This window comes from Dendrobates tinctorius, unplaced genomic scaffold, assembly GCF_039654945.1.
Source record: "Dendrobates tinctorius isolate UK_male_01 unplaced genomic scaffold, ASM3965494v1 ptg000232l, whole genome shotgun sequence".
Lineage (NCBI taxonomy): Eukaryota > Metazoa > Chordata > Amphibia > Anura > Dendrobatidae > Dendrobates > Dendrobates tinctorius.
Window position 1 is genome coordinate 19536998 of NW_027361899.1, and position 25461 is coordinate 19562458.

Sequence of the window (25461 nt, forward strand, 5' to 3'; positions counted from 1 at the left end):
GGTCTCTGCCTCTGATATTCATGCCAAAAGATTGGTGCGTGCCTTTCATCGGGCTCACCCTGATCGCCCTGGTGGCGTGGTTGAGGGTTCGGTGACCCCTCCTCAAGGGGGAGGTACTGTTGTGAGTTCATTTTCCCCTTCACTACTGAGGCCCGGGGAACTCCCTCTTCTGGTGAAGAAAGGTAGTGGGCCTGATTGTCAAACACCTGGGGCTGATGATGATGACTGGCTGAGTGGAGTTGATGACTGGATATAAGGCTGCCGACGCCCTTCTGGCCTGCGGGTGATTTCTCTGTGGACTTCTAGGAAACCAGTCTGATTCCTGCTCATCTAAAGCTAAGATTTCTGCTTTGCCTTTTTGCATTAGTGTTTTGTTTTCCTTGCTTTTCTGGATTCTGCCATTCCCTGCTGGGGTGAGCTGAATCTCCTTTTGCCTGTTGCTCTGTCTTCAGAATATTCCTGAGTACTGACATAGCTTTTTTGAAGCCTAGCGTCTTCAGGGCCTTTTTTACTGTCAGTTGGTTGGCTCTTATTTTCATAGGGTTTTTCACGGATTGCAGACAGCAGCCTTCCTGTCCTTTCCTATCTAAGCTAGCGTGGGCCCCATCTTTGCTCAGTCTATCTTTCTGTCTGTGTTTTGTTCTTTCTTCTTGCTTCACCGTCATTATATGTGGGGGGCTGCCTTTTGCTTTGGGGTCTGCTCTGGGGCAGTTTAGGTTTCCCTTTCTGTCTTTAGGCTATGTAGTCCTCCGGCTGTGATCGAGGGGCCTAGGGCATCGTAGGAGCCACCCACGGCTACTGCTAGTTGTGTTTATAGGTTCAGGGGTCTGCAATCCGATAGCTGCCAACTTCTCTGGTTTTCTGGACTTAGCTAGCATTTCTATTTTTGCCTCCTACGGTGACTCAATCATAACATATTACCGTCGGTTCGTGAAGAATTTTGCACGCCGAGCCCTGCAGGACCTGCTAAAGGGGGCTCCTGCCGGGGTGAATGGACGAAAATTCAATGGCAGCAACCGCAAGAAGACGCGTTTCAAGACCTTAAGGCTGCACTCTCAGGAGCCCCGGTGTTAGTGTATGCGGATTTCTCGCAACTGTTCATACTGCACACTGAAGGGAGCCTCCAGGGACTAGGGGCTGTGTTGTCACAGGTTCAGGATGGTCGGGAGAAAGTGATCGCCTATGGTAGCCGATCGCTGCATGACTCCGAGCGTAACCCTGACAATTACAGCTCCTTTAAGCTCGAGCTCCTCGCGGTAGTGTGGGCCATGACGGAGCGGTTCGCAGAGTACCTGGCGGGCTCCGAGGTAGTAGTGCAGACGGACAACAACCCACTGGCCCATCTGGAAAAGTTGGGAGCCCTGGAGCAACGGTGGGTGGCTCGAATGGCCAAGTTCAATTATAAGGTCATCTATAAAAGAGGGGCCGAAAATGTACATACTGACGCCCTCTCCAGAATTCGGCACACAACTCCAGGGAAAAGTCGGGACGACGAATTGGAAGGGGAAGAGACGCCGTTCACACTTACAAATGCCGTGATTACAGCGAGCACACAGGAGGCATCCCATTCAGGACCCTCACGGGGGATGCTGGAGCAACCATGGGACAAATGGATCCAACAGCAGCAGGAAGATGGAGAAATTGGGCTCCTGCGCCGATGGGTGACCACCGGCAAGCTGCCCACTGATTCACAGAGACAGACTCTGACTCAGGACATGTTGTTGATGTTGCGCCAATGGGAAAAATTTGCCATCAAGAAAGGGCTATTGTACCGTAAAGCAGTGTCACGGATGACGTCTGCTACAACCTGGCAGGTGGTCGTGCCCAGAGCCCTACTAGCCGAGCTGGCTAGGGAAGCCCATGAAAAGGGGGCTCACTTTGGTGCTCAAAAGACTTTGCAATGGTTGCAACAGAGCGTTTACCATCCGCGCTTGCACGTTGCCGTGGAAGAAGTTTGCCGGACCTTCCGCCCATGTGAGCTCGCGAAACCATCCGCACAACAAGCCCTGGTGCAAACAATAGTGACTTCAGCTCCCCTTGAGCTCTTAACGGTGCACTGTTTAACCATAGTTCCCGCATACCAGGCGTATGAACATTGTCTCGTGATGGTGGATCACTTCACTAAGTTCGCCGTGGTCACCCCCACCCGAGACCAAACTGCGGAGTCGGACGCCTATGCAATTTGTAAAAACTTCATCCAAGTATACGGCTGCCCGCAACGAATACACTCAGACCAAGGAGCGTGCTTCTTAGGAAAAGTCATGGAAGAATTGCATCGGCTCTATGGTATTGACAAGTCCAAAACTACGCCTTATCATCTGCAGGGAAACAGAGCCTGCGAGCGATTTAATCGGACATTAATCCAGATGTTGCGCACCCTGGAGAGTGACCGAAAGGCCCGCTGGCCTGAGTATGTCCCGGAGCTGGTGTGGGTTTATAACAACCGGTGCATCGGGTGACCGGGTACACCCCCTACTCGCTGCTATTTGGACGAGAAGGCAAAGGAATCATGGAAGTGGAATTAAACCCGGAAGAACCCCAAACTTGGACCGGAGTATCATCATGGGTCCGAAACCACCGTCACCGGCTACAAACCCTCCACCGAATAGTCCATACAAAACTTCAGGACCTGGAGCACCCGGGGGGAGAACTGCCTCCATCCACTGACTTCCGAACTGGAGATCGAGTACTCGTCCTAGATCAGCGGCCCCAAAACAAGTTAGACCCACGGTGGGTGGAAAACCCATATCGAGTGTTGCGCCGAGTAAGCCCCGATGGACCTGTGTATGAAATACAATCTGAGGACGGTGGACCCCTCACTCGTACCATGCACCGTAATATGTTATGTCCATGTGCATCCACCGACCCCACGCGACCCGAGCCTACCCCTCAGGTCCCCGACCCTCCGCCAACGGTCTGGGACCTAGATGACGAAGAGGACTGCCCAGTCATATCAGCGGGCCCTCCAAGTAAGGACATGGCAGTAGACTCAGTCAGCCCACCAGAGTCGACCAGCCCACCACCCTCCACCACCCGAGAAGGCTCCACCACAGTTGAACTCAGACGCTCCGAGCGGTCAACAGCTGGCAAACCCCCCGAACGTTTCGAACAGGACCAATTCGTATGGCGACAAGAAATGTCGTCTACAAAGACCACTTCAAACCGACTAAGGCCCTCGCCAGAGGACTGGCGAGCATACAGGATGGGGGAGTGTGGGAGAAAGGGCCCCCGTCGAGTGTCCGGTCCGGAACCAAGGGGACCGTCATTTAGGTTCCGGGGCAGGTTGTTTACGGGGGACAGAGTTCAGGGCCGGACCGCTGAGACTGACAGATGGGCTGGGGGAGAAGCCGATATAGAAGGGGAGGAGAACGCCAGTCACAGTGAGTCAGCAGAACTGGGAAGAAGGAGCAGGAGTCCGTGGGAGTGTGTGAGAGCCAGAGCTACGTACAGAGGCCCGAGAGGAGGACAGAAGCAAGAGGGACACTTACACTGGACAGCAGGGGGATGTCGCCGAGTCGGCCGTCAGAGAACCGCTGCTCCGCTTCAACCAGCGGCCTGCCCGCGGACACCTGCGGCTGTTGCTGCCACACTCCAGCCCGCGGCATGCCCGCGGACGCCTGCGGCTGTTGCCGCCACACTCCAGCCCGCAGCTGCGGCCTACCCGCGGTCATCTGCGGCCATTGCCGCCACACTCCAGCCCTCGGCTGCGGCCTGCCCGTGGTCACCTGCAGCCGTTGCCGCCTCACTCCAGCTTGCGGCTGCGGCCTACCCCTCGCCCGCAGCCGCCCCGCTCCCGACCGCGGCTGCGGCCAGTTCACTGCAGACGGCAGCCACTAGTTCCCTGCTCCAGTCCGTGGCAAGAGTCGGGCCGTCACCCGCCGCGGACTCCCCGTCACAGCCGCTGGCTGCGCCGGTGGCTTGTCAATCGCTTTGCGACCGCTTACCCCGTCCGGGGATTGCGGCCCATCTGTCCAAGAACTCTTACGGGGCCTGTTGTGCCCCTGCTCCGCCTGAGCGTCGGAACGATCGAAGACTTCGCCAGTTCTTCAGCAGCTGGGCCCAGCGGCTGCTACGCCGAAGAACCATCACCCAGGACGCCGAAGATGTCAGGACGGATAAGTGACATTATATAACTAAGGACCCGTAGTCGGCCATACCGCGGCCCTATAGTGACCGGCTGTTGCCGGGGTAGTCGTGTTCACATATATATCCGTGTTTGCTTGTGTTGAGTCCCTGCGAGGACAATCCCTGTCATCCGTTTGGTTGCTTAGACTAGTCACCTGATCTATACTTATAAAAAGTTATCACCAAAAGCATAAAGTCTTGCGTCTCATCACTGCATCCCGCGTACCTGCCGGTACCACATTATCCCTGAGGAATCTACACAAAAGGACTGTGTTACCAAAAAACACAGAGTGTACATCCTGAGTATATAAAAATACAATACTTTATTTATGAAATACAATACAATATCACATGATGTCATAGATACATAATCATAAAGTTCATGAACAGAGGGGAGAGACAGACAAATGAGTATGTTACACCGGGCCTGGCATTATAAATATATAGAGGTGGGAGAGTAGCAACTTATAATTATAAAATCAGTCATAGTAACCACCAAACAGTGCAAGGAAATGTATAAGTACACTCAATGGATATTACAAACAAAAAAGTAATAAAGTGCAAAACAGAGTAACGTTTAATTAAATACCCAGATCAAAAAGACCAGTGCTAGGTAATTACAGAGGTTCCCTAATGGCTACATGGAGCTGCTAAGAGCAAAAATATCCAAAAAAGTGCAAAGTAATATCAAAAAATACTGACAAAGCCACTCTTACCCATAGTCCCCCTTCCCAGGGTCCCGGAACACGCAGCCCCAACGCGCGTTTCGCGTTGGCTTCCTCGGGGAATATTTTTGCTCTTAGCGGCTCCATGTAATTATAAGTTGCTACTCTCCCACCTCTATATATTTATAATGCCAGGCCCGGTGTAACATACTCATTTGTCTGTCTCTCCCCTCTGTTCATGAACTTTATAATTATGTATCTATGACATCATGTGATATTGTATTGCATTTCATAAATAAAGTATTGCATTTTTATATACTCAGGATGTACACTCTGTGTTTTTGGGTATCCTAGTACTTAATGAGTGTTTCTATTGTAAGATACGTTTTTTCTTGGTCCCAGTGTATTTAACTCTGAGGATCTTATACGATGTTGACTTAATGTATCTCGTTCTAATTTGCCTCTGTACAAAAGGACTGTGTCCATGTTTCAGCGCACCCAAGCCAAGCAGGACCGGATCCCATGAGCACCGTTGGGAACACAGTGCTTCTCGTACCTCCGTAACAGAGCCAGAGACTTTGTCCACGATTTGCGACGCCGTCGGGAGATTTTCCAGCCTTTCCCCTGCAAGAACTGCAAGCGATAATTTACCTTGGTTTTTGTATATCTTTCTCTTGAGTATTGTGTTTGTGTGCAATCCCCATCGTTGCCGTTGGAAGACTTGCATACCTGTGTGGAGTATTCCTTGTTTAATTTACCTGTTCAGTAAACCCTGTTAACCCCTTCTCTGCCTCTAGCTCTTCACTGCATCCAACGAATCTCTTTCCTTTACAGTCATATGAAGTGACCCCTGAATTAGAAGATGACCCTCGGGACTGACACACGGGCACGGGGCAGATTTATAATCCAGGCCGCCAACCTACATGCCCCATGTGGACTCTAGTGAAGCATCTCCTTAGCTGCATGATATCTGAGCTGGGCGACAGATGAGGATACGGCGGTCTGTGGGTGACAAGGACATCTCATCCGTCTACATGATAAATATTTCCTGTCAGGCCCATGATCGCCTTTATCTGCAGATACAGTCATTCACATGGCCCCTGGACATGGAGATATCACGTCTAGCCTGCTAGGAGATGTTTCTATGGGTTCATTTTCGAGCTGCACAATGATCCATGAGAGAAACTCGCTCTGGGGTTAAAGAGAAATGTCACATGGTCAAAGCAACATCTGTGTATTACAACACGAGTGTCAGAGGTATAAGTAAACTTCAATGGACCCCGATGCAAAATCGGGCCCACAAATGCATGTTGGTCAGATGTATGGGCCCTTGTAGCATTCTAGATTCAATAAAGGCATACTGTAATAATCTCCATCCTGGCCCCTTCCAGTATTTACGTCCTCCTTCCTGGTATAATGTCCCCCATCCTGGTCTCGTCCTGTAATAATGTCCTCTATCCTGGGCCCCATCCTGTTCTAATGTCTTCTCCCATCATGGGCCCTTTCCTGTTATAATGTCCCCCATGCTGGCCACCTTCAAGTAATAATGTCCTTCATCCCTGTATGATGTCCCCTCCCATCCTGAGCCCTTTCCTGGTATAATGTCCTCTATCTTGGACTCCTTTCTGGTATAATGTCCCCCTTCCTGGTCTCTTCCTGTAGTAATGTCCCCAATCCTGGTCTCTTCCTGTGATAATGTCCTCTATCCTGGACCCCATCCTGTTCTAATGTCCTCCCCCATCATGGGCCTTTTCCTGGAATAATGTCCCCCATCCTGGCCCCTTCTAGTAATAATGCCCCTCATCCTGGTATAGTGACACACATCCTTTTCTCTTCCTATATTAATGTCCTCTATCTTGGGTCCCTTTCTGGTATAATATCCCCCATCCTGGCCCCTTCCAGAATTAATGTCCCTCATCCTGGAATAATGACCCCCATCCTGGTCTTTTCCAGTAATAATGTCCTCTATTCTGGACCCCTTACTGGTATTATGTTCCCCATGCTGGGCTCTTTCAGTAATAATGTCCTCCATCCTGGGGCTCCTTCTTGGCATATTGTCACTCATCCTGTTATGTCTCCCCCCATCCTGGGCCCCTTCCAGTAATAATGTCCCCTGTACTTGGCCCTTTCCTGGTATGATGTCCCAAATTCTTGGCCTCTTCTATGTCATCTGTTCCGCCATTCCTTTCCAACACATTGAAAAAACAAATACACGATTCTTCTTATCTTCCTTCACTCTCACGCCGCGCGGTTTCCTCTTCCACGGATGGCACAGAGGCCGGCAGCTGACTTTGGCGCAGCAGCGACTGGCATGTGCCGCCCGTAACGGGCATGCTGACATCAGCTGCTGGCTTCTGATTGGTCGGCAGCTTGTATTGTAGCGCAGGGGGGGCGGTGGGTCGGCGGACCCCCCTCCGTCAAAGGTGCGGACATGGTCGCAGCCTCTGCGATATTGACCGTTGCACACCTGGTCACTGATCAGCATTTTTTGAGTTTTTAAACATCTATTTGGACCAGAAGCCGATATCCAGCTCACGGTGGAAGGGCAGAAGTCTGGAGAATAAGGGGCAGGAGTGTGGAGAATAAGGGGCCGGAGTGTGGTGAACAAGGGGCAGGAGTGTGGAGAACAAGGGGCAGGAGTGCGGAGGACAAGGGGCAGGAGTGCGGAGGATAAGGGGCAGGAGTGTGGAGGATAAGGGGCAGGAGTACGCAGGATAAGGGGCAGGAGTACGGAGAATAAGGGGCAGGAGTGCGGAGAATAAGGGGCAGGAGTGCGGAGAACAAGGGGCAGGAGTGCGGAGAACAAGGGGCAGGAGTGCGGAGAACAAGGGGCAGGAGTGCGGAGAACAAGGGGCAGGAGTGTGGAGAACAAGGGGCAGGAGTGTGGAGAACAAGGGGCAGGAGTGCGGAGGACAAGGGGAAGGAGTGCGGAGGACAAGGGGCAGGAGTGCGGAGGACAAGGGGCAGGAGTGCGGAGGATAAGGGGCAGGAGGGCGCAGGATAAGGGGCAGGAGGGCGCAGGATAAGGGGCAGGAGGGCGCAGGATAAGGGGCAGGAGCGCGGAGAATAAGGGACAGGAGCGTGGAGAACAAGGGGCAGGAGCGTGGAGAACAAGGGGCAGGAGCGTGGAGAACAAGGGGCAGGAGCGTGGAGAACAAGGGGCAGGAGCGTGGAGAACAAGGGGCAGGAGCGCGGAGGATAAGGGGCAGGAGCGCGGAGGATAAGGGGCAGGAGCGCGGAGGATAAGGGGCAGGAGCGCGGAGGATAAGGGGCAGGAGTGCGGAGGATAAGGGGAAGGAGTGCGGAGGATAAGGGGCAGGAGTGCGCAGGATAAGGGGCAGGAGCACGGAGAATAAGGGGCAGGAGCGCGGAGAATAAGGGGCAGGAGCGCGGAGAATAAGGGGCAGGAGCGCGGAGAATAAGGGGCAGGAGCGCGGAGAATAAGGGGCTGGAGCGTGGAGGATAAGGGGCAGGAGCGTGGAGAATAAGGGGCTGGAGTGTGGAGGATAAGGGGCAGGAGTGTGGAGAATAAGGGGCAGGAGTGTGGAGGATAAGGGGCAGGAGTGTGGAGAATAAGGGGCAGGAGTGTGGAGGATAAGGGGCAGAAGTGTGGAGAATGAGGGGCAGGAGTATAGAGAATAAGGGGCAGGAGTGCGGAGAATAAGGGGCAGGAGTGCGGAGGATAAGGGGCAGGAGTGCGGAGGATAAGGGGCAGGAGTGCGGAGGATAAGGGGCAGGAGTGTGGAGAATGAGGGGCAGGAGTGCGGAGGATAAGGGGCAGGAGTGTGGAGAATGAGGGGCAGGAGTGTGGAGAATGAGGGGCAGGAGTGTGGAGAATGAGGGGCAGGAGTGTGGAGAATGAGGGGCAGGAGTGTGGAGAATGAGGGGCAGGAGTGTGGAGAATGAGGGGCTGGAGTGTGGAGAATGAGGGGCAGGAGTGTGGAGAATGAGGGGCAGGAGTATAGAGAATAAGGGGCAGAAGTGTGGAGAATAAAGGGGCAGGAGTGTGGAGAATAAGGGGGAAGGAGTGTGGAGAATAAGGGGCAGGAGTGTGGAGAATAAGGGGCAGGAGTGTGGAGAATAAAGGGGCAGAAGTGTGGAGAATAAAGGGGCAGGAGTGTGGAGAATAAGGGGCAGGAGTGTGGAGAATAAGGGGCAGAAGTGTGGAGCATAAGGGGCAGGAGTGTGGAGGATAAGGGGCAGGAGTGCGGAGAATAAGGGGCAGGAGTGCGGAGGATAAGGGGCAGGAGTGCGGAGGATAAGGGGCAGGAGTGCGGAGGATAAGGGGCAGGAGTGCGGAGAATAAGGGGCAGGAGTGTGGAGAATAAGGGGCAGGAGTGCGGAGGATAAGGGGCAGGAGTGCGGAGGATAAGGGGCAGGAGTGCGGAGGATAAGGGGCAGGAGTGCGGAGAATAAGGGGCAGGAGTGCGGAGGATAAGGGGCAGGAGTGCGGAGGATAAGGGGCAGGAGTGCGGAGAATAAGGGGCAGGAGTGCGGAGAATAAGGGGCAGGAGTGCGGAGGATAAGGGGCAGGAGTGCGGAGGATAAGGGGCAGGAGTGTGGAGGATAAGGGGCAGGAGTGTGGAGGATAAGGGGCAGGAGTGCGGAGAATAAGGGGCAGGAGTGCGGAGGATAAGGGGCAGGAGTGCGGAGAATAAGGGGCAGGAGTGCGGAGGATAAGGGGCAGGAGTGCGGAGGATAAGGGGCAGGAGTGCGGAGGATAAGGGGCAGGAGTGCGGAGAATAAGGGGCAGGAGTGCGGAGGATAAGGGGCAGGAGTGCGGAGGATAAGGGGCAGGAGTGTGGAGAATAAGGGGCAGGAGTGCGGAGAATAAGGGGCAGGAGTGCGGAGGATAAGGGGCAGGAGTGCGGAGGATAAGGGGCAGGAGTGCGGAGAATAAGGGGCAGGAGTGCGGAGAATAAGGGGCAGGAGTGCGGAGAATAAGGGGCAGGAGTGTGGAGAATAAGGGGCAGGAGTGTGGAGAATAAGGGGCAGGAGTGCGGAGAATAAGGGGCAGGAGTGCGGAGAATAAGGGGCAGGAGTGTGGAGAATAAGGGACAGGAGTGCGGAGGATAAGGGGCAGGAGTGCGGAGAATAAGGGGCAGGAGTGTGGAGAATAAGGGGCAGGAGTGTGGAGAATAAGGGGCAGGAGTGTGGAGAATAAGGGGCAGGAGTGCGGAGAATAAGGGGCAGGAGTGTGGAGAATAAGGGACAGGAGTGCGGAGGATAAGGGGCAGGAGTGTGGAGAATAAGGGGCAGGAGTGTGAAGAATAAGGGGCAGGAGTGTGGAGAATAAGGGACAGGAGTGTGGAGGATAAGGGGCAGGAGTGTGGAGGATAAGGGGCAGGAGTGTGGAGGATAAGGGGCAGGAGTGTGGAGGATAAGGGGCAGGAGTGCGGAGAATAAGGGGCAGGAGGGCGGAGGATAAGGGGCAGGAGTGCGGAGGATAAGGGGCAGGAGTGCGGAGGATAAGGGGCAGGAGTGCGGAGGATAAGGGACAGGAGTGCGGAGAATAAGGGGCAGGAGTGCGGAGAATAAGGGGCAGGAGTGCGGAGGATAAGGGGCAGCACTGGGGATATTGAGGCGTCACAGAAACTTCAAGGATTTGTCAATAAAAGTGTAAAAACGTCTGCCATGTTTATCAGTTTCCATAGTGACGTCCTCAGCATCTGCACTGCTGCTGCTTCCTCCTCGCTGGGGCGCACGAGTTTCATTGACATCTCTGGGGGAGGAGCTTCTGCTCTGTCCCCTGTGTAACCACGCCCCGGTCTCCTAGACAACCGCAGGGAGCGTCTCTCCGCAGAGAGTGAAAATCACAACAAAATAAACAATCTTTATTTATAAGCGAGAGTCTGACACCGGACAGTGCGCTGGCTGCAGACTGCGGGGGGCTCCGCCTATGGTGAGTGCTGGGGTCTCCTCTGCTGGATCTGTATCTGCTTTACCTTTAGTTTCCACATTGGAAAGATTTCTGCACATTGTACGTGACTGGAAACAGAGACTGACCCTAACACAGCCCTGACACAGTGTATCGAGCTCTGCAGCTGTGGGAGCGGGACGGGTATCAGATTTCCAATCACTAAAAGCGAGCAGAGATCTTAAAAATATGTAATAAATTTACTGGTAACGCGTCGACTGTTATCTCGATAGAAATTCAATTTTTGGAAATATTTTTGACTCCCAAAAAGTTTTTCTTTGCTTTCCACCCGTCGCCCCGTCTTCAGTCACTTGGAACGGAGACGTTTTGGCGGACGCGCCGCTCTGTCTGTAGGTCTGTGTGGAAGCCGCACAGAACGGCGAGCGATGTCTGCACAGAGGCGGCCGGAAATCTGTGACTGCTGCTGCAGACTGGAAAAAGCACCATATGGCGGCACACGGAGCTCCTGCACCGCCGCACCGTGCAAACCGTGACTCCAGGCTCTGATGGAGATCGAGACAAGGCGTTATCCAGGATTCCCCCTACCCTACTCGCTAATGGAGCACCATATGGCGGCACTTGGGGTCTCTGAGACTCCGCACTATGGGAACAGGAGACACTAAGGGCGGCCATAAAGTAAACATCATGTCCTCACTGTATCAGAGACTGAACCTGTCAAAGACTGAACTCCTGGTGTTTCCTCCCTCTACTAATGTACCTATACCCGACATTGCCATTTCTGTGTGTGGTTCCACTATTACTCCCCAGCAACATGCCCGCTGTCTTGGGGTCATGCTTGATTCCGAGCTTTCCTTTGCCCACCACATTCGATCACTGGCTCGCTCTTGTCATCTGCACCTCAAAAACATTTCTAGAATTCGACCTTTTCTTACTTTTGACTCTGCAAGAACTCTTACTGTTTCTCTTATTCATTCTCGTCTCGACTATTGTAACTCTTCTAATCGGTCTCCCTCTTACCAAACTCTCCCCTCTCCAATCTGTCCTGAATGCTGCAGTCAGGATCATATTCCTCACCAATCGTTACACTGATGCCTCTACCTTGTGCCAGTCATTACACTGGCTACCCATCCACTCCAGAATCCAGTACAAACTTATTACCCTCACCCACAAAGCCCTCCATGGCTCAGCACCACCCTACATCTCCTCCCTTGTTTCAGTCTACCACCCTACCCGCGCCCTCCGCTCTGCTGATGACCTGAGGTTAGCATCCTCAATAGTCAGAACCTCCCACTCCCGTCTCCAAGACTTTACACGTGCTGCGCCAATTCTTTGGAATGCACTTCCCAGGTCAATACGATTAGTCCCCAATACCCACAATTTTAAGCGTGCCCTGAAAACTCATTTATTCAGACTGGCCTATCACCTCAACACATTAACCTAATCTATCCCTGTGTGGCACAGCCAAAAGTTTTACCATAACCAGGTTCCCCGCATCATGTTCATGTTGCTTTATGCATCCATTAGCCCTCTGTGTCTGTACTGTTACACACTTAACATTATGGCTGGTCCATACAATCAGGGCAACTGTTACCACCCACCTTTCGTGTCTACCTCTTTCCTCATAGACTGTAAGCTTGCGAGCAGGGCCCTCACTCCTCTTGGTATCTGTTATAATCTATGTGATTATTGTTATGCTGTAATGTCTATTGTCTGTACAAGTCCCCTCTGAAATGTAAAGTGCTGCGGAATATGTCAGCGCTATAGAAATAAAAAATTTTATTATTATTATTGTAAAGTAGGGATGAAACCTGCAATTATCAGGCCTTACCCAGGGGGAGCTGTAAGTTATTTATGCACAGCACTCAATGGAGCACAATATGGCGGCACATGTTGTTTCTAAGACTCTGTACTGTGGTAATAGGAGGCTCTGTGTGCGGCCATAAAGCAGCGATGAAATCTGAAATCTTCAGTGGGCTATCTTAAAGGGAACCTATCATCTCCTGGAAACTTCAGGATGTAAATGGAGGCCAAAATATAAAACCTTTCTCTAATATTTTAGATATAGATGAAAAAAATACAAAAAAGTCCTGTCAAATTTAGTGATATTAGTCCTGGCCCTTTAAGAAAGAGAAGCTGAAGTCGGGGCTCTCTGCTGTCTCACTATATGAGATGAGACTTCCTTGTAAGCCTTGCGTGTGTAATGTGAGAAACTCACATAAATACCCGGCAGTGCCGCCGGCATTCAGGACCGGAGTGTGCGGCTGCATGTCTTTCTATGCAGCTGCACACTCCGGTCCTGAGTGCCGGATATTGATGCGAGAGACTCACGCGAGTTTCTCACATTACACACGCAAGTGTGACCCCGGCCGTAGGGGGAGACTAGGTGGGGGAGTGGGTCACGCCATTGTCATCACACATGGGGGAGGGGCCGTCGACTTCATACCTGATATAGGTTGGTAAGCAGAGATGTAATGGTCCTCTTAGACAGTGGGGAACAAGCTTTATAGGATTGTCGGCCCGTCTGAACAGGCTGACAATCACTCGAAGAACGAGCAAAACAATGGCTGAAAAATAATCCTTATCGGTAGCATAATGGTCCTGTATAAGGCGGGGATGAGCTGCCAGTACAATGTGTCCTGTGACACGGAATGTCAGATCGATGATAGATCCGCTCACAGAACGCTCTTTGGGGCCAGTAAACAGCTGCGGATCCGTCCACCTATAAAAGGCCGTTAGATGGATTCCTGTGTGTTGTGGAGCAGCAGGAAGAAAAGCGAAACAGAGTCTACCATCCTGTCACAGCTTTTCCTGCCGCTGCTGTCGCTATCAGTCCGACTACATTATGTAGAGGCTCAAATTAACCCTTTACTGACGGCTGATTCCTTTTTTGTATTATACACAGGGACACAGTAAAGGTTCACTGAATGTTCGCCTCCAAGCTCTTTGCTATAGGGCTTGAAAGTGCTGCTCTGTAGCCGATTGTTTCAGTTTTAGTTACCGTCGGTCGCTGCTGTTTGAGGCAGATACCAGCAGTGTAACACAGCCGGCGTCTGCCATGTAAAGTGCGGGCTCTACTTCTGATCCTGCACCATACAAATGGGGACCAGACGTAGGACGTAATTTTCGAGAAGGGGTTAAAGCAAAGATGAGGCCTTTACCCAAGTTTCTTTAAGTTTCTTTTTGGTGCGACAGGGGTGCAGCTTCACGTATACAAAAATATTCAATTTACTTCTTTGTATGACACCTAATGGCAGCACATAAGGTTCCCGTGACGCCGTACTATGTCTCTCCATGTGCTGCCAGAAAGTAAAGATGAAAGCTTTTCTGAGAAGCTTCAAGTTACTTCTCTGATTGGTACCTATCGGAGCACTGTGTGGCGGTGCATGCTCTGAGAACAGGGGACGATTTGTGCTGCCATAAAGCAAGACTCGGGCTTTTACCACAGAGCCTCAAGTTGGCACATGGAGGTTCTGCTGTTCTGTGCAATCCCTGACTCTGTGCAATCCTGTAAAGTAAGGGGAAAGCATGCTTTTATGCAGCACCCAATTGAGCACTATATGGCGGCATATGGAGTCCTCACAACTCTGTACTGTGGTAAGTGTAGACTGTGTGCTGCCATAAAATAGGGATGTGACCTTATCCCTATCTGTACAGTGCCCAATGGAGCACAATATGGCAGTACATGGAGGTCCCTGCAACATTGGGCACCATGTGGCGGCAAATGGAGTCCCTGCAACACTGAGCACCATATGGCGGCACATGGAGTCCCTGCAACACTGAGCACCATATGGCGGCACATGGAGTCCCTGCAACACTGAGCACCATATGGCAGCACACTAAGTCCCTGCAATGCTGAGTACCATATGCTAATGACTCCCCGCCGCTTTGTCTATCTAATACAGTTCCGGATGATCGGGTACACATTGTGAGAATCATGTGGGAATAGTGGATGAGGGCAGGTATATCTCGCCCAGATTCCTTTCCTATGTGGCCTAGTCTGGGCAGTATCTCACCTGGTTACTAATGAATAATGGGAGGCGGATATAAAAGGATGCCAGGTGGTTGTGTGAGTGTCTCAGCCTGGGGACACAGAGAGCCTGTCTGTGTGAGAGACACACGTGAGTGAAAGCAGTGCCCACTGCAACTGTGGTTTGGCTGGACGGGAGAAGCCCGCCAGTTGGTAGTTATGTTGTCCATTGTTCAGTTAGTGCCGGACAGGCAAGGATTTGTTTTATGTTTTATTTCTTTTATGCATTGCTTTCACCGTTAATAAACCTGACCCAGTGTCAGTTATACCTGGACCCCGGCTTGTGCGCCTGAGTTTCATGCTAAACGCACGTGACCTTTGACCCCAGCAAAGGCGATCCCGGAGTGTTTTATCACATTGTGGTGGAGAACGCGGGCATCACGTTGGAAGCATGAAGGACGTGGTGAAAGCGCTGGTACAGTCCACCGCCGTCCAGCAAGAAGCTAATCGGGTGATGATGGCTCAGCTGAAGGAGTTGGTGGACATGACAGCTACCGATCGTTCGCTTCTCCAGCAGGTGGCGCAGCGCCTGGCAAGCTTACCTGAGGTTAACCTGGAAGCCGAGACGAGAGTGATTCACATGAGTCGGTACTGGCAGAAGATGACCGAAGATGACATCGAGGCATACCTGACCACGTTTGAACGGACGGCGGTGCGAGAAAAATGGCCGAAGGCACGATGGGCCAGCCTGATTGCCCCGTTTCCTTCCGGTGAGGCCCAAAAGGCTTATTATGACTTAGAACCTGAAGCCGCGCAGGACTTTGACAAACTGAAAGCCGAGATCTTGGCCCGGCTGGGAGTGACGACCGCTGTCTGTGCAGCGAGTGCATCAATGGACTTATCAGCCGGATAAACCTCCGCGGTGACAGATGTTCGACCTGATCCACGTGACGAAGAAGTGGCTACAACCCGAGGTGCTGACAGCGCCAGAGATAATCCAGAGAGTCGTCATGGACAAGTACCTGAGAGCTCTGCCGCCAGCCCTGAGGAAGTGGGTAAGCCATGGAAATCCTACGACGGCAGATCAACTGGTGGATCTGGTTGAACGTTACCCCGTGGCGGAACGACTCCGAGACGACGCTACCCCACCTCGTTCTTCATCATCTCCACATGGAACCGGTAAGACTGTTCCAGGGAGTAGGGGAGAAGGAAAAATCCCTAAGACAGTGGGGGAAGAAAGCGGGACTGCCCGCACTGCAAGGCCGAGAGTAACGAACTATGGTCTAAGCAAGGGGCCCATTAGGTGTTTCCGCTGCCAAGAGATGGGCCACATTGCTGCGAACTGTCCGGTCACTGCTGAACCCATGCAGTGCGACGTCACAGACTCTAAAAACCGCATCTCTATGGTTGCACGGGTAGTGAGTGTGAATGCCGGTCAAAGGGATGTGGAAAAACACTTGTGTGATTTAACTGTTGATGGCAAAAATGTGGTGGCATTGTTAGACTCGGCAAGTGTGGTGACTCTGGTGAAGGCCAGTCTGGTGTCAGCCCCGACTGGACCATCAGACAAATTTTCTGTAACGTGTGTGCATGGAGACACCTGTTCGTACCTCACCACGGTCATATGCATTACTACTTCCTATGGGTCTGTGCAACATAAAGTGGGACTCGTCCCTGCCTTATTGCATGGTGTTATCTTGGGCTGGGATTTTCCCCACTTCTGGCAGTTGTGGGAGAATCGGTTGATGCCCCAGGGTAGCAGGGTACGTGACTCTTCTCCCAGGACGCGTGTGGGACCCAAACCCCTGGAAGAGGTCCCCCAGGAAGACTCGGGGGGGAGCGTCTGCTGGAAATGACCTGCAGTTCCCGTTTTCAGTCTTGGCGGGTGATACGGAGGAGATCAGGGAAGAGGAGGAGGCCGACAGCCGTCCACCTCCCCGTTTGCCGGATTTGGAAGTCCAGAGAGATGACTTCCAAAGCGAGCAAATAAAGGATCCTATCCTTTCTCAGGCTAGGACCAATGTAAAAGTGATAAATGGGGTACCTGTAGAACCTGGCTCTAGGCTGGCATATCCTTACATGGTCCTGGAGAATGATTTACTCTATCAGATAGAGAAAAAGGGGGAAGACACGGTGCAACTGTTAGTCGTGCCAAAACCCTACCGGCGGCAAGTGCTGGACCTGGCCCACGGACATGTGATGGGAGGTCACCTGGGAGTCCAGAAAACCACCGAAAGGATATTACACTGTTTTGTTTGGCCAGGCATGCATCACGATATTCGTGTATATTGTGAGTCTTGTCCTGACTGTCAAGCTTCTGCACCTAAGCCCCGATTCTGTAGCCCTTTGGTAACCCTACCTATTATTGAAGTCCCGTTTGGGAGGATTGGGATGGATTTAGTTGGGCCCCTTCCACGGTCTGTACGTGGACACCAACATATCCTGGTCATCTTGGATTATGCCACTCGTTACCCGGAGGCCATCCCTTTGCGTAACACGGCCACCAAGACGATTGCCAAGGAATTGGTGCATGTGTTTAGTCGGGTCGGTATACCAAAACAGATACTCACCGACCAGGGGACCCCCTTTATGTCCAGGGTAATGAAGGAGCTCTGCCGGTTGTTACAAATCGAACCGTTACGCACATCCGTGTTTCACCCTCAAACAGACGGGCTGGTCGAACGATTCAATAAAACTCTGAAGCAGATGCTGAGAAAGGTGATAGACAAGGATGGGAAGAACTGGGACTATTTACTTCCGTATTTGCTCTTTGCCATCAGGGAAGTGCCCCAGTCTTCCACGGGATTCTCGCCTTTCGAGTTATTGTACGCCCGACGTCCTCGCGGACTGTTAGACGTCGCAAAAGAAACCTATGAGGGTCAGGTCACTCTGTTTAAAACGGTGATAGATCATGTAACACAAATGCAGGACCGTATTGCGGCTGTTATGCCTATCGTCAAAGAACACATGATGCAGGCTCAAGGAGCCCAAAAAAGAATCTATGATAGGGGCGCCAAGATCCGTACGTTTGCACCCGGAGATAGGGTGTTGATCCTGGTCCCCACGGTGGACAGTAAGTTCCTGGCAAAGTGGCAGGGCCCCTTTGAGATTAAGGAAAGAGTTGGTGAAGTAAACTACAAAGTATACCAGGCAGGTAAACGGAAACCTGAACAGATTTATCATGTAAATCTGATAAAGCCCTGGAAGGATCGGTCTGCCTTGTCAGCGGAGCTGGCCCATCCCGTCTGCTCGCATACCGTACCGGAGATACGGGTTGCAGAGACTCTCTCGGAGCTGCAAAAGACTGAGGTCAGGCAGTTTCTACTTCACAACCAAAAGTTTTTCTCAGAAAAACCCGGGCAGACTACGCTAATGAAACATGACATCGTAACGGAACCTGGTGTCACAGTTCACGTAAAACCCTACCGAATCCCGGAAGCGCGCCGTGAAGCCGTTTCCCGAGAAGTGAAGGCAATGTTAGAGTTAGGAGTCATTGAGGAATCGCACAGTGCTTGGTCCAGCCCGATTGTGCTAATTACGAAACCGGACGGCACCATCCGGTTCTGCAATGACTTCAGGGAACTGAATGCGGTCTCAAAATTTGATGCCTACCCTATGCCCCGGGTCGACGAGTTAATAGATCCGTTAGGAAAAGCCCGGTATATTACGACCCTAGACCTAACAAAGGGGTATTGGCAGATCCCTCTGGCGGAGGCGGCCAGGGAAAAGACGGCATTTGCTACGCCGGAAGGTTTATTTCAGTATGTGTATATGCAGTTTGGACTGCACGGAGCACCGGCGACCTTCCAGAGACTGATGGATTGAGTCCTGAGGCCACATAGGCAGTACGCTTCGGCCTATTTGGATGACATTGTCATTTACAGCTTGGACTGGGAGACTCATCTCCAGAAAGTACAAGCTGTGATTGACGACCTGTGGGAGGCAGGTCTAACCGCGAACCCCAAGAAATGTCACATTGGGCTAGAAGAAGCCCGGTATTTGGGGTATGTAATTGGGAGGGGTGTTGTTAAACCCCAGGTCGATAAGATTCAGGCGGTTCAGGACTGGCCGCAACCTGTCAACAAGAAGCAGGTGCAAGCCTTTCTGGGAATCGCCGGCTATTATCGCCGGTTCATACCCAATTTTGCAGCCATCGCTACCCCCCTGACGGATCTTACCAAAGGGAAAGACTTCGTCATGATTAAATGGAATTTAGCGGCTGAAGAAGTCTTCCATAGCCTAAAACGGGCACTTTGCTCTCAACCCGTATTGGTGACTCCGGACTTCCGCGGCGAGTTTGTGGTACAAACGGATGCCTCGGATACTGTTATCGGGGCCGTACTGTCACAAGCGAGGGACGGAGTGGAACACCCAGTCCTCTATTTCAGCAGGAAGCTGAATAAACATCAGCAAAAGTATGCAGTTGTAGAAAGAGTGCCTAACCATTAAGTGGGCTCTAGAGGCCCTGAAATATTACCTGGTGGGCCGAAAGTTCAGGCTGATCACTGACCATGCCCCTCTCAAGTGGATGCACTTGCACAAGGAACGGAATAGCCGGGTGACCCGGTGGTTCCTTGCCCTGCAGGCCTACACTTTTACGGTGGAGCACCCCCCAGGGGTACAGATGGGGAATGCAGATGCCCTGTCCCGAGTACACTGTTTGGCAGGTGTCATTGCTCTACCAGAGTGGTCTGAGCAGAGGGGGGGGATATGTGAGAATCATGTGGGAATAGTGGATGAGGGCAGGTATATCTCGCCCAGATTCCTTTCCTATGTGGCCTAGTCTGGTCAGTATCTCACCTGGTGACTAATGAATAATGGGAGGCGGATATAAAAGGATGCCAGGTGGTTGTGTGAGTGTCTCAGCCTGGGGACACAGAGAGCCTGTCTGTGTGAGAGACACACGTGAGTGGAAGCAGTGCCCACTGCAACTGTGGTTTGGCTGGACGGGAGAAGCCCGCCAGTTGGTAGTTAGGTTGTACCTTGTTTAGTTAGTGCCGGACAGGCAAGGATTTGTTTTATGTTTTTTTTCTTTATGCATTGCTTTGACCTTTAATAAACCTGACCCAGTGTCAGTTATACCTGGACCCCGGCTTGTGCCCCTGAGTTTCATGCTGAACCCACGTGACCTTTGACCCCAGCAAAGGCGATCCCGGAGTGTTTTATCACAACGTTTACAGCCCGATGCGGATGTGATATCACACGACCGGAAGTTCCGGCGCCATCTTGGATGCGCTCCATTGTGGAGAGCACACTAACAACTCCTCGCCGCTTTATATATCTAATACAGCGGTGGAACTCCAGATGATCAGGTACACGTTTGTTTTGGATTGCACACCTGGGCTCTAATCACCTAAGCCTTTCCACTGATTGGGCCACCAGATAGTGGGTGGCGATCAGTACAATTAAGGTGGTTATTTAAATCCGGTCTCCTTGACCCCATCATCGTGGTAGCAGGCATGAAGCAGCAACAATATCAGTGAAAGCATCGGTTATACCTCCTGATGAACCGGCACGGCGGGGAAACGCGTTGAGGGTTCTCCATAGACATGATAAGTGACCATTCACTATTTATTCAGTGTATCTGACTGTTTCTACCCCCCCGAGTGGGATCAGCTGTTGATCATGCCTTTTGAGGATATTTTAGGTTACACAATATTATGATATGGTTAATATGTCTTTTTATCGTTATATTTTTGGTATTTGTGTCTGGTCTGCACTAGTCCTAGGGCATTCTGACTTTTCATCTCTGTACTATTTGAAAATTGTTTTCCCCTCTGTGATATCAGGGATTACTAGGGAAGTGAGGGATAGTCCTCGTTGAGTGGGGGCGCCAATATCGTACTATTAGGGTGCCAACCTCCACGGTCAGGAAGGTATCAGCTAGGCCTTAGTAATGTATAGGGCTGTGCAGCACTTTAGACTAGGTCTCTTTCTGTACAGCACACAATTGAGCACCATATGGCGGTATCTGGAGACCCTGCAGCTTCATGTTGCAGGGACAGGGAAGTCCATATGCCCTCTATAGGAGGGATTACTCCCCAAATATAGAAGAAAAATAGATAACGAAGAGCAAGAGAGACATTATATTTATCTGTTAACCCTTTCTGTGCGTACTGTCTGTTTATTTAATTTATTTTTGTATGTTTCACCCCCTCCAGGAGGAACGGCACCTCATGTACAGGGGTGAGCGCCGGCTCTCGCCCTGCACAGATCTGCGCCATCGCCTGCATCTTGGAGCGCAGAGTTCAGATGTTCTCCAGATGGTCTCCAAGAATACGATGCTGCACAAACAAGCTGTCAGCGGTGACGAGCGGAGACACAGGCTGGTGAGCAATCCTCCTCCATCCACATTACCAGGAGCGTCTCCTCTCATCACTCAGAGGATCCAGAGAGAAGCGGGGCGAGTCTGGCTGTCCATGCCAAGGGGCTAGTAATACCCACGTCCATCCTCACAGGGGCCCGAACTCAGGGGTCTACACTGCAATCACCAACCTCACTCCATTAGGAGCCATTGTTGATATGGAGCGCAGCAGCTAAGGGGTTATACAGATGGGACCAGAGCTAGCTCCGATCTCGGCCACTGCAGCAGGATGTAAAACTGACCATCATGGCTGGCGGTGCCGGAAAACTTCTGAGTGGGTCCCATACCTACATGAATGTATGGTGCGGTGTAGTTAGGGTTTATTATGTATGTAATTATAATTTCTCATATCAACCAATCATATCACGGCTTTAATTTTCAAATTAGATCCAAAACAATAAAAGCTGAAATCTCATTGGCTGCTATGAACAACATCTCCTGTCTGTGTATTTGTGGCCCCATACATAACACTAAAAGAAAAGTATAATGTATGAAGAGATGGGTGTATTTACTTTTTGTTAGAAACCTGTGCACACTGCACTTTATAATATTGGTTACATTTTTTTTATAAGGGTCTAATTCCAAAGCCGCCACCTGAGTACATGGAGTTCTATGCGCCCACTATCCGCTCCACAATCTGCAGAGCGGACGGAGAGAGAAGAATCGTAGGAAAAATACAAGACAAAAAGGAGGTGCCAGAAATGTAAGCGTTGTATCCGAAACCCCCTGCCCCTCCTTGTCTGCTCCTCTTACACCTGCATCTCCTTGTCTGCTCCTCTTACACCTGCGTCTCCTTGTCTGCTCCTCTTACACCTGCGTCTCCTTGTCTGCTCCTCTTACACCCGCGCCTCCATGTCTGCTCCTCTTACACCTGCGTCTCCTTGTCTGCTCCTCTTACACCTGCGTCTCCTTGTCTGCTCCTCTTACACCTGCGTCTCCTTGTCTGCTCCCCTTACACCTGCGTCTCCTTGTCTGCTCCTCTTACACCTGCATCTCCTTGTCTGCTCCTCTTACACCTGCCCCTCCTTGTCTGCTCCTTTTACACCTGCGTCTCCTTGTCTGCTCCTCTTACACCTGCGTCTCCTTGTCTGCTCCTCTTACACCTGCATCTCCTTGTCTGCTCCTCTTACACCTGCCCCTCCTTGTCTGCTCCTTTTACACCTGCGTCTCCTTGTCTGCTCCTCTTACACCTGCGTCTCCTTGTCTGCTCCTCTTACACCTTACACCTGCGTCTCCTTGTCTGCTCCTCTTACACCTGCGTCTCCTTGTCTGCTCCTCTTACACCTGCACCTCCTTGTCTGCTCCTCTTACACCCACGTCTCCTTGTCTGCTCCTCTTATACCTACGCCTCCTTGTCTGCTCCTCTTACACCGCAGCCTCCTTGTCTGCTCCTCTTACACCACAGCCTCCTTGTCTGCTCCTCTTACACCGCAGCCTCCTTCTCCTCTTACACCGCAGCCTCCTTGTCTGCTCCTCTTACACCTGCGCCTTCTTGTCTGCTCCTCTTACACCTGTGCCTCCATGTCTGCACCTCTTACACCGCAGCCTCCTTGTCTGCTCCTCTTACACCTGCACCTCCTTGTCTGCTCCTCTTACACCTGCACCTCCTTGTCTGCTCCCCTTACACCTGCGCCTCCTTGTCTGCTCCTTTTACACCGCAGCCTCCTTGTCTGCTCCTCTTGCACTGCAGCCTCCTTGTATGCTCCTCTTACACCGCAGCCTCCTTGTCTGCTCCTCTTACACCGCAGCCTCCTTCTCCTCTTACACCGCAGTCTCCTTGTCTGCTCCTCTTACACCTGCGCCTTCTTGTCTGCTCCTCTTACACCTGCGCCTCCTTGTCTGCTCCTCTTCCACCTGTGCCTCCATATCTGCTCCTCTTCCACCTGCACCTCATTGTCTGCTCCGCTTACACCTGCGCCTTCTTGTCTTCTCCTCTTCCATCTGCACCTCCTTGTCTGCTCCTCTTACACCTGCGCCTCCATGTCTGCTCCTCTTACACCGCAGCCTCCTTGTGTGCTCCTCTTACACCTGTGCCTTCTTGTCTGCTCCTCTTACACCTGCACCTCCTTGTCTACTCTTCCACCTGCGCCTCCTTGTCTGCTCCTCTTACACCGCAGCCTCCTTGTGTGCTCCTCTTACACCTGTGCCTTCTTGTCTGCTCCTCTTCCACCTGCACCTCCTTGTCTACTCCTCTTCCACCTGCGCCTCCTTGTCTGCTCCTCTTCCACCTGCACCTCCTTGTCTGCTCCTCTTCCACCTGTGCCTTCTTGTCTGCTCCTCTTCCACCTGCACCTCATTGTCTACTCCTCTTCCACCTGCACCTCGTCTGCTCCTCTTACACCTGCGCCTCATTGTCTGCTCCTCTTACACCTGCACCTTCCTGTCAACTCCTTTTACACATTTTTATGTTTGCAGCAAACGCCGGAGTGAGGTGATGATCAGCGGGAGCTTGCAGGGTACCACATCGTCCTTAGAGTTAGAAGTGATACTGAAGAAAGACTTCCAGAGCCACAGTCACCTGACGGATACATCCAACTGTAAAATACCAGAGGAGCCGGCCCTGCCCGAGACTGACACGTGCCAGGGGATCACAAATGGTAACAAAAGGACTTACGGGGCAGATCGGCACTATAGTATATACACCTAATGCACATCGCTCACAACATATCGGGGTCACACTGGGTCAACTTCTTTTTCCTATAAAGTTGTAGGTGAGATGGCATCTTGTAGAGATGTGATCTCAGATTACCAGAATCGGGAGGTCTCGCACCATCTCGCACCTCTTTGCTACTGCTCAGAGCTTCCTGTTACATTTACACAGATGGCCGCACAGTACTGGCACCGTATCACTGCCAGATATTGAAAAGTAAGACCAAACCTTCATGGTTATTATTACGTCTTATGTTTCAGATGTGATGTCGCATTTACAGAGAGTGAGAGCCGGCCTCGGCTGGAGGACACCCCGACCGCAACGTGAGGCCAATAAATATACGGGATTTCTAAAGGTAAATCCCGGATACAGTGAGTAACGTGCATGACGCAGGAGCAAATAGTCTAAAGTGATATTATATATATATATATATATATATGACAGTTCCCAAGTCTGCAAACCTTTACTTCTTCCCTGCTGAGAAGGATTGACAGATATGAGAAAGATATATGGTAGATAGATGATAGATAGATAGATAGATAATAGTTTTATAGATAATAGATAGATACAGTGAAGGAAATAAGTATTTGATCCCTTGCTGATTTTGTGACCAGTCTATAATGTTAAGGGTAGAAAGATAGAATATCAAAAATAAAATCCAGAAAATCACATTGTATAGATTATATAAATTTATTTGCATTTTGCTGCAGACCAGTTAGACGCTCCTAATCAACTCGTTATCTGCATTAAAGACAGCTGTCTTACATAGTCATCGTTATAAAAGACTCCTGTCCACAGACTCAATTAATCAGTCAGACTCTAACCTCTACAACATGGGTAAGAACAAAGAGCTTTCTAAGGATGTCAGGGACAAGATCATAGACCTGCACAAAGCTGGAATGGGCTGCAAAACCATAAGTAAGAAGCTGGATGAGAAGGAGACAACTTTTGGTGCAATAGTAAGAAAATGGAAGTAATACAAAATGACTGTCAATCGACATCGATCTGGGGCACCATGCAACATCTCACCTCATGGGGTGTCCTTGATCCTGAGGAAGGTGAGAGATCAGCCTAAAGCATGAGATGAGACAAAATTGAGCTCTTTAGCATTAACTCAACTTGCCGTGTTTGGAGGAAGAGAAATGCAGCCTATGACCCAAAGAACACTGTCCCCACTGTCAATCATGGAGGTGGAAACATTATGTTTTGGGGGTGTTTCTCTGCTAAGGGTCCAGGACCACTTCATCGCATCAATGGGAGAATGGATAGAGCCATGTACCGTAAAATCCTGAGAGACAACCTCCTTCCCTCCGCCGGGACATTAAAAATCGGATGTTATTCCCATATTCCTATTTAGCAATGGCTAAAGTCACTTCAGTGATATATTAGAAACATAGTCTATTATAGTATGGTGCCATAAAAGTAAGGAAGTGAAGGAAGGTATAATGAAAAAGATATTTTATTGATAAATAATTAAATGATGATAAAAAAGACAGGGCAAAAGGGACCGCCAATCAAAGGGGGAAGTTAACCAGCATTAATAAATACACATATGATGGCAGGTGATTGACAGCAATGTAACTGTAAATAAATGAGTAAAGTGCACAGTGAAAATACGCTTCAAAAAAAGGAAGGGGAGGTTGGATCAAAATGTCACAAATTCAAAAAAAACCCTGAAAGAAAAGACCAGTAGGTGGGTGCTCAGCAATGCAAGTGTGGCGCCCCTGAGGCTCAGTCGCCACAGAGGTACTGCACCTTCTCCTAAAGTGTAGTGCCCCACCATCCAAGTAAGGTGGGAACTCCTTTCCACGC

The 25461-nt window shown here is 51.1% G+C and overlaps 1 protein-coding gene across 1 annotated transcript; it reads left to right on the top strand.

Annotated features, from left to right (window-relative positions):
* The first annotated feature begins 10655 nt into the window (after positions 1 to 10655).
* LOC141059994 (uncharacterized) lies at positions 10656 to 24171 on the top strand. The gene is made up of 5 exons (XM_073556227.1): positions 10656 to 10692; positions 20797 to 20964; positions 21572 to 21702; positions 23415 to 23596; positions 23910 to 24171. Exons 1-5 carry the CDS (start codon positions 10690 to 10692, stop codon positions 24026 to 24028), a joined length of 603 nt encoding a protein of 200 aa, XP_073412328.1. The 5' UTR covers positions 10656 to 10689; the 3' UTR covers positions 24029 to 24171.
* The last annotated feature ends 1290 nt before the right edge of the window (positions 24172 to 25461 follow it).

What these genes read in the sequence shown, in the direction of transcription:
- LOC141059994 (XM_073556227.1), top strand. An exon ending in ACGAGCGGAGACACAGGCTG is followed by an intron (nt 20,965 to 21,571) that starts GTGAGCAATCCT and finishes TTTTTTTATAAG; the next exon opens with GGTCTAATTCCAAAGCCGCC. An exon ending in GTGCCAGGGGATCACAAATG is followed by an intron (nt 23,597 to 23,909) that starts GTAACAAAAGGA and finishes CTTATGTTTCAG; the next exon opens with ATGTGATGTCGCATTTACAG.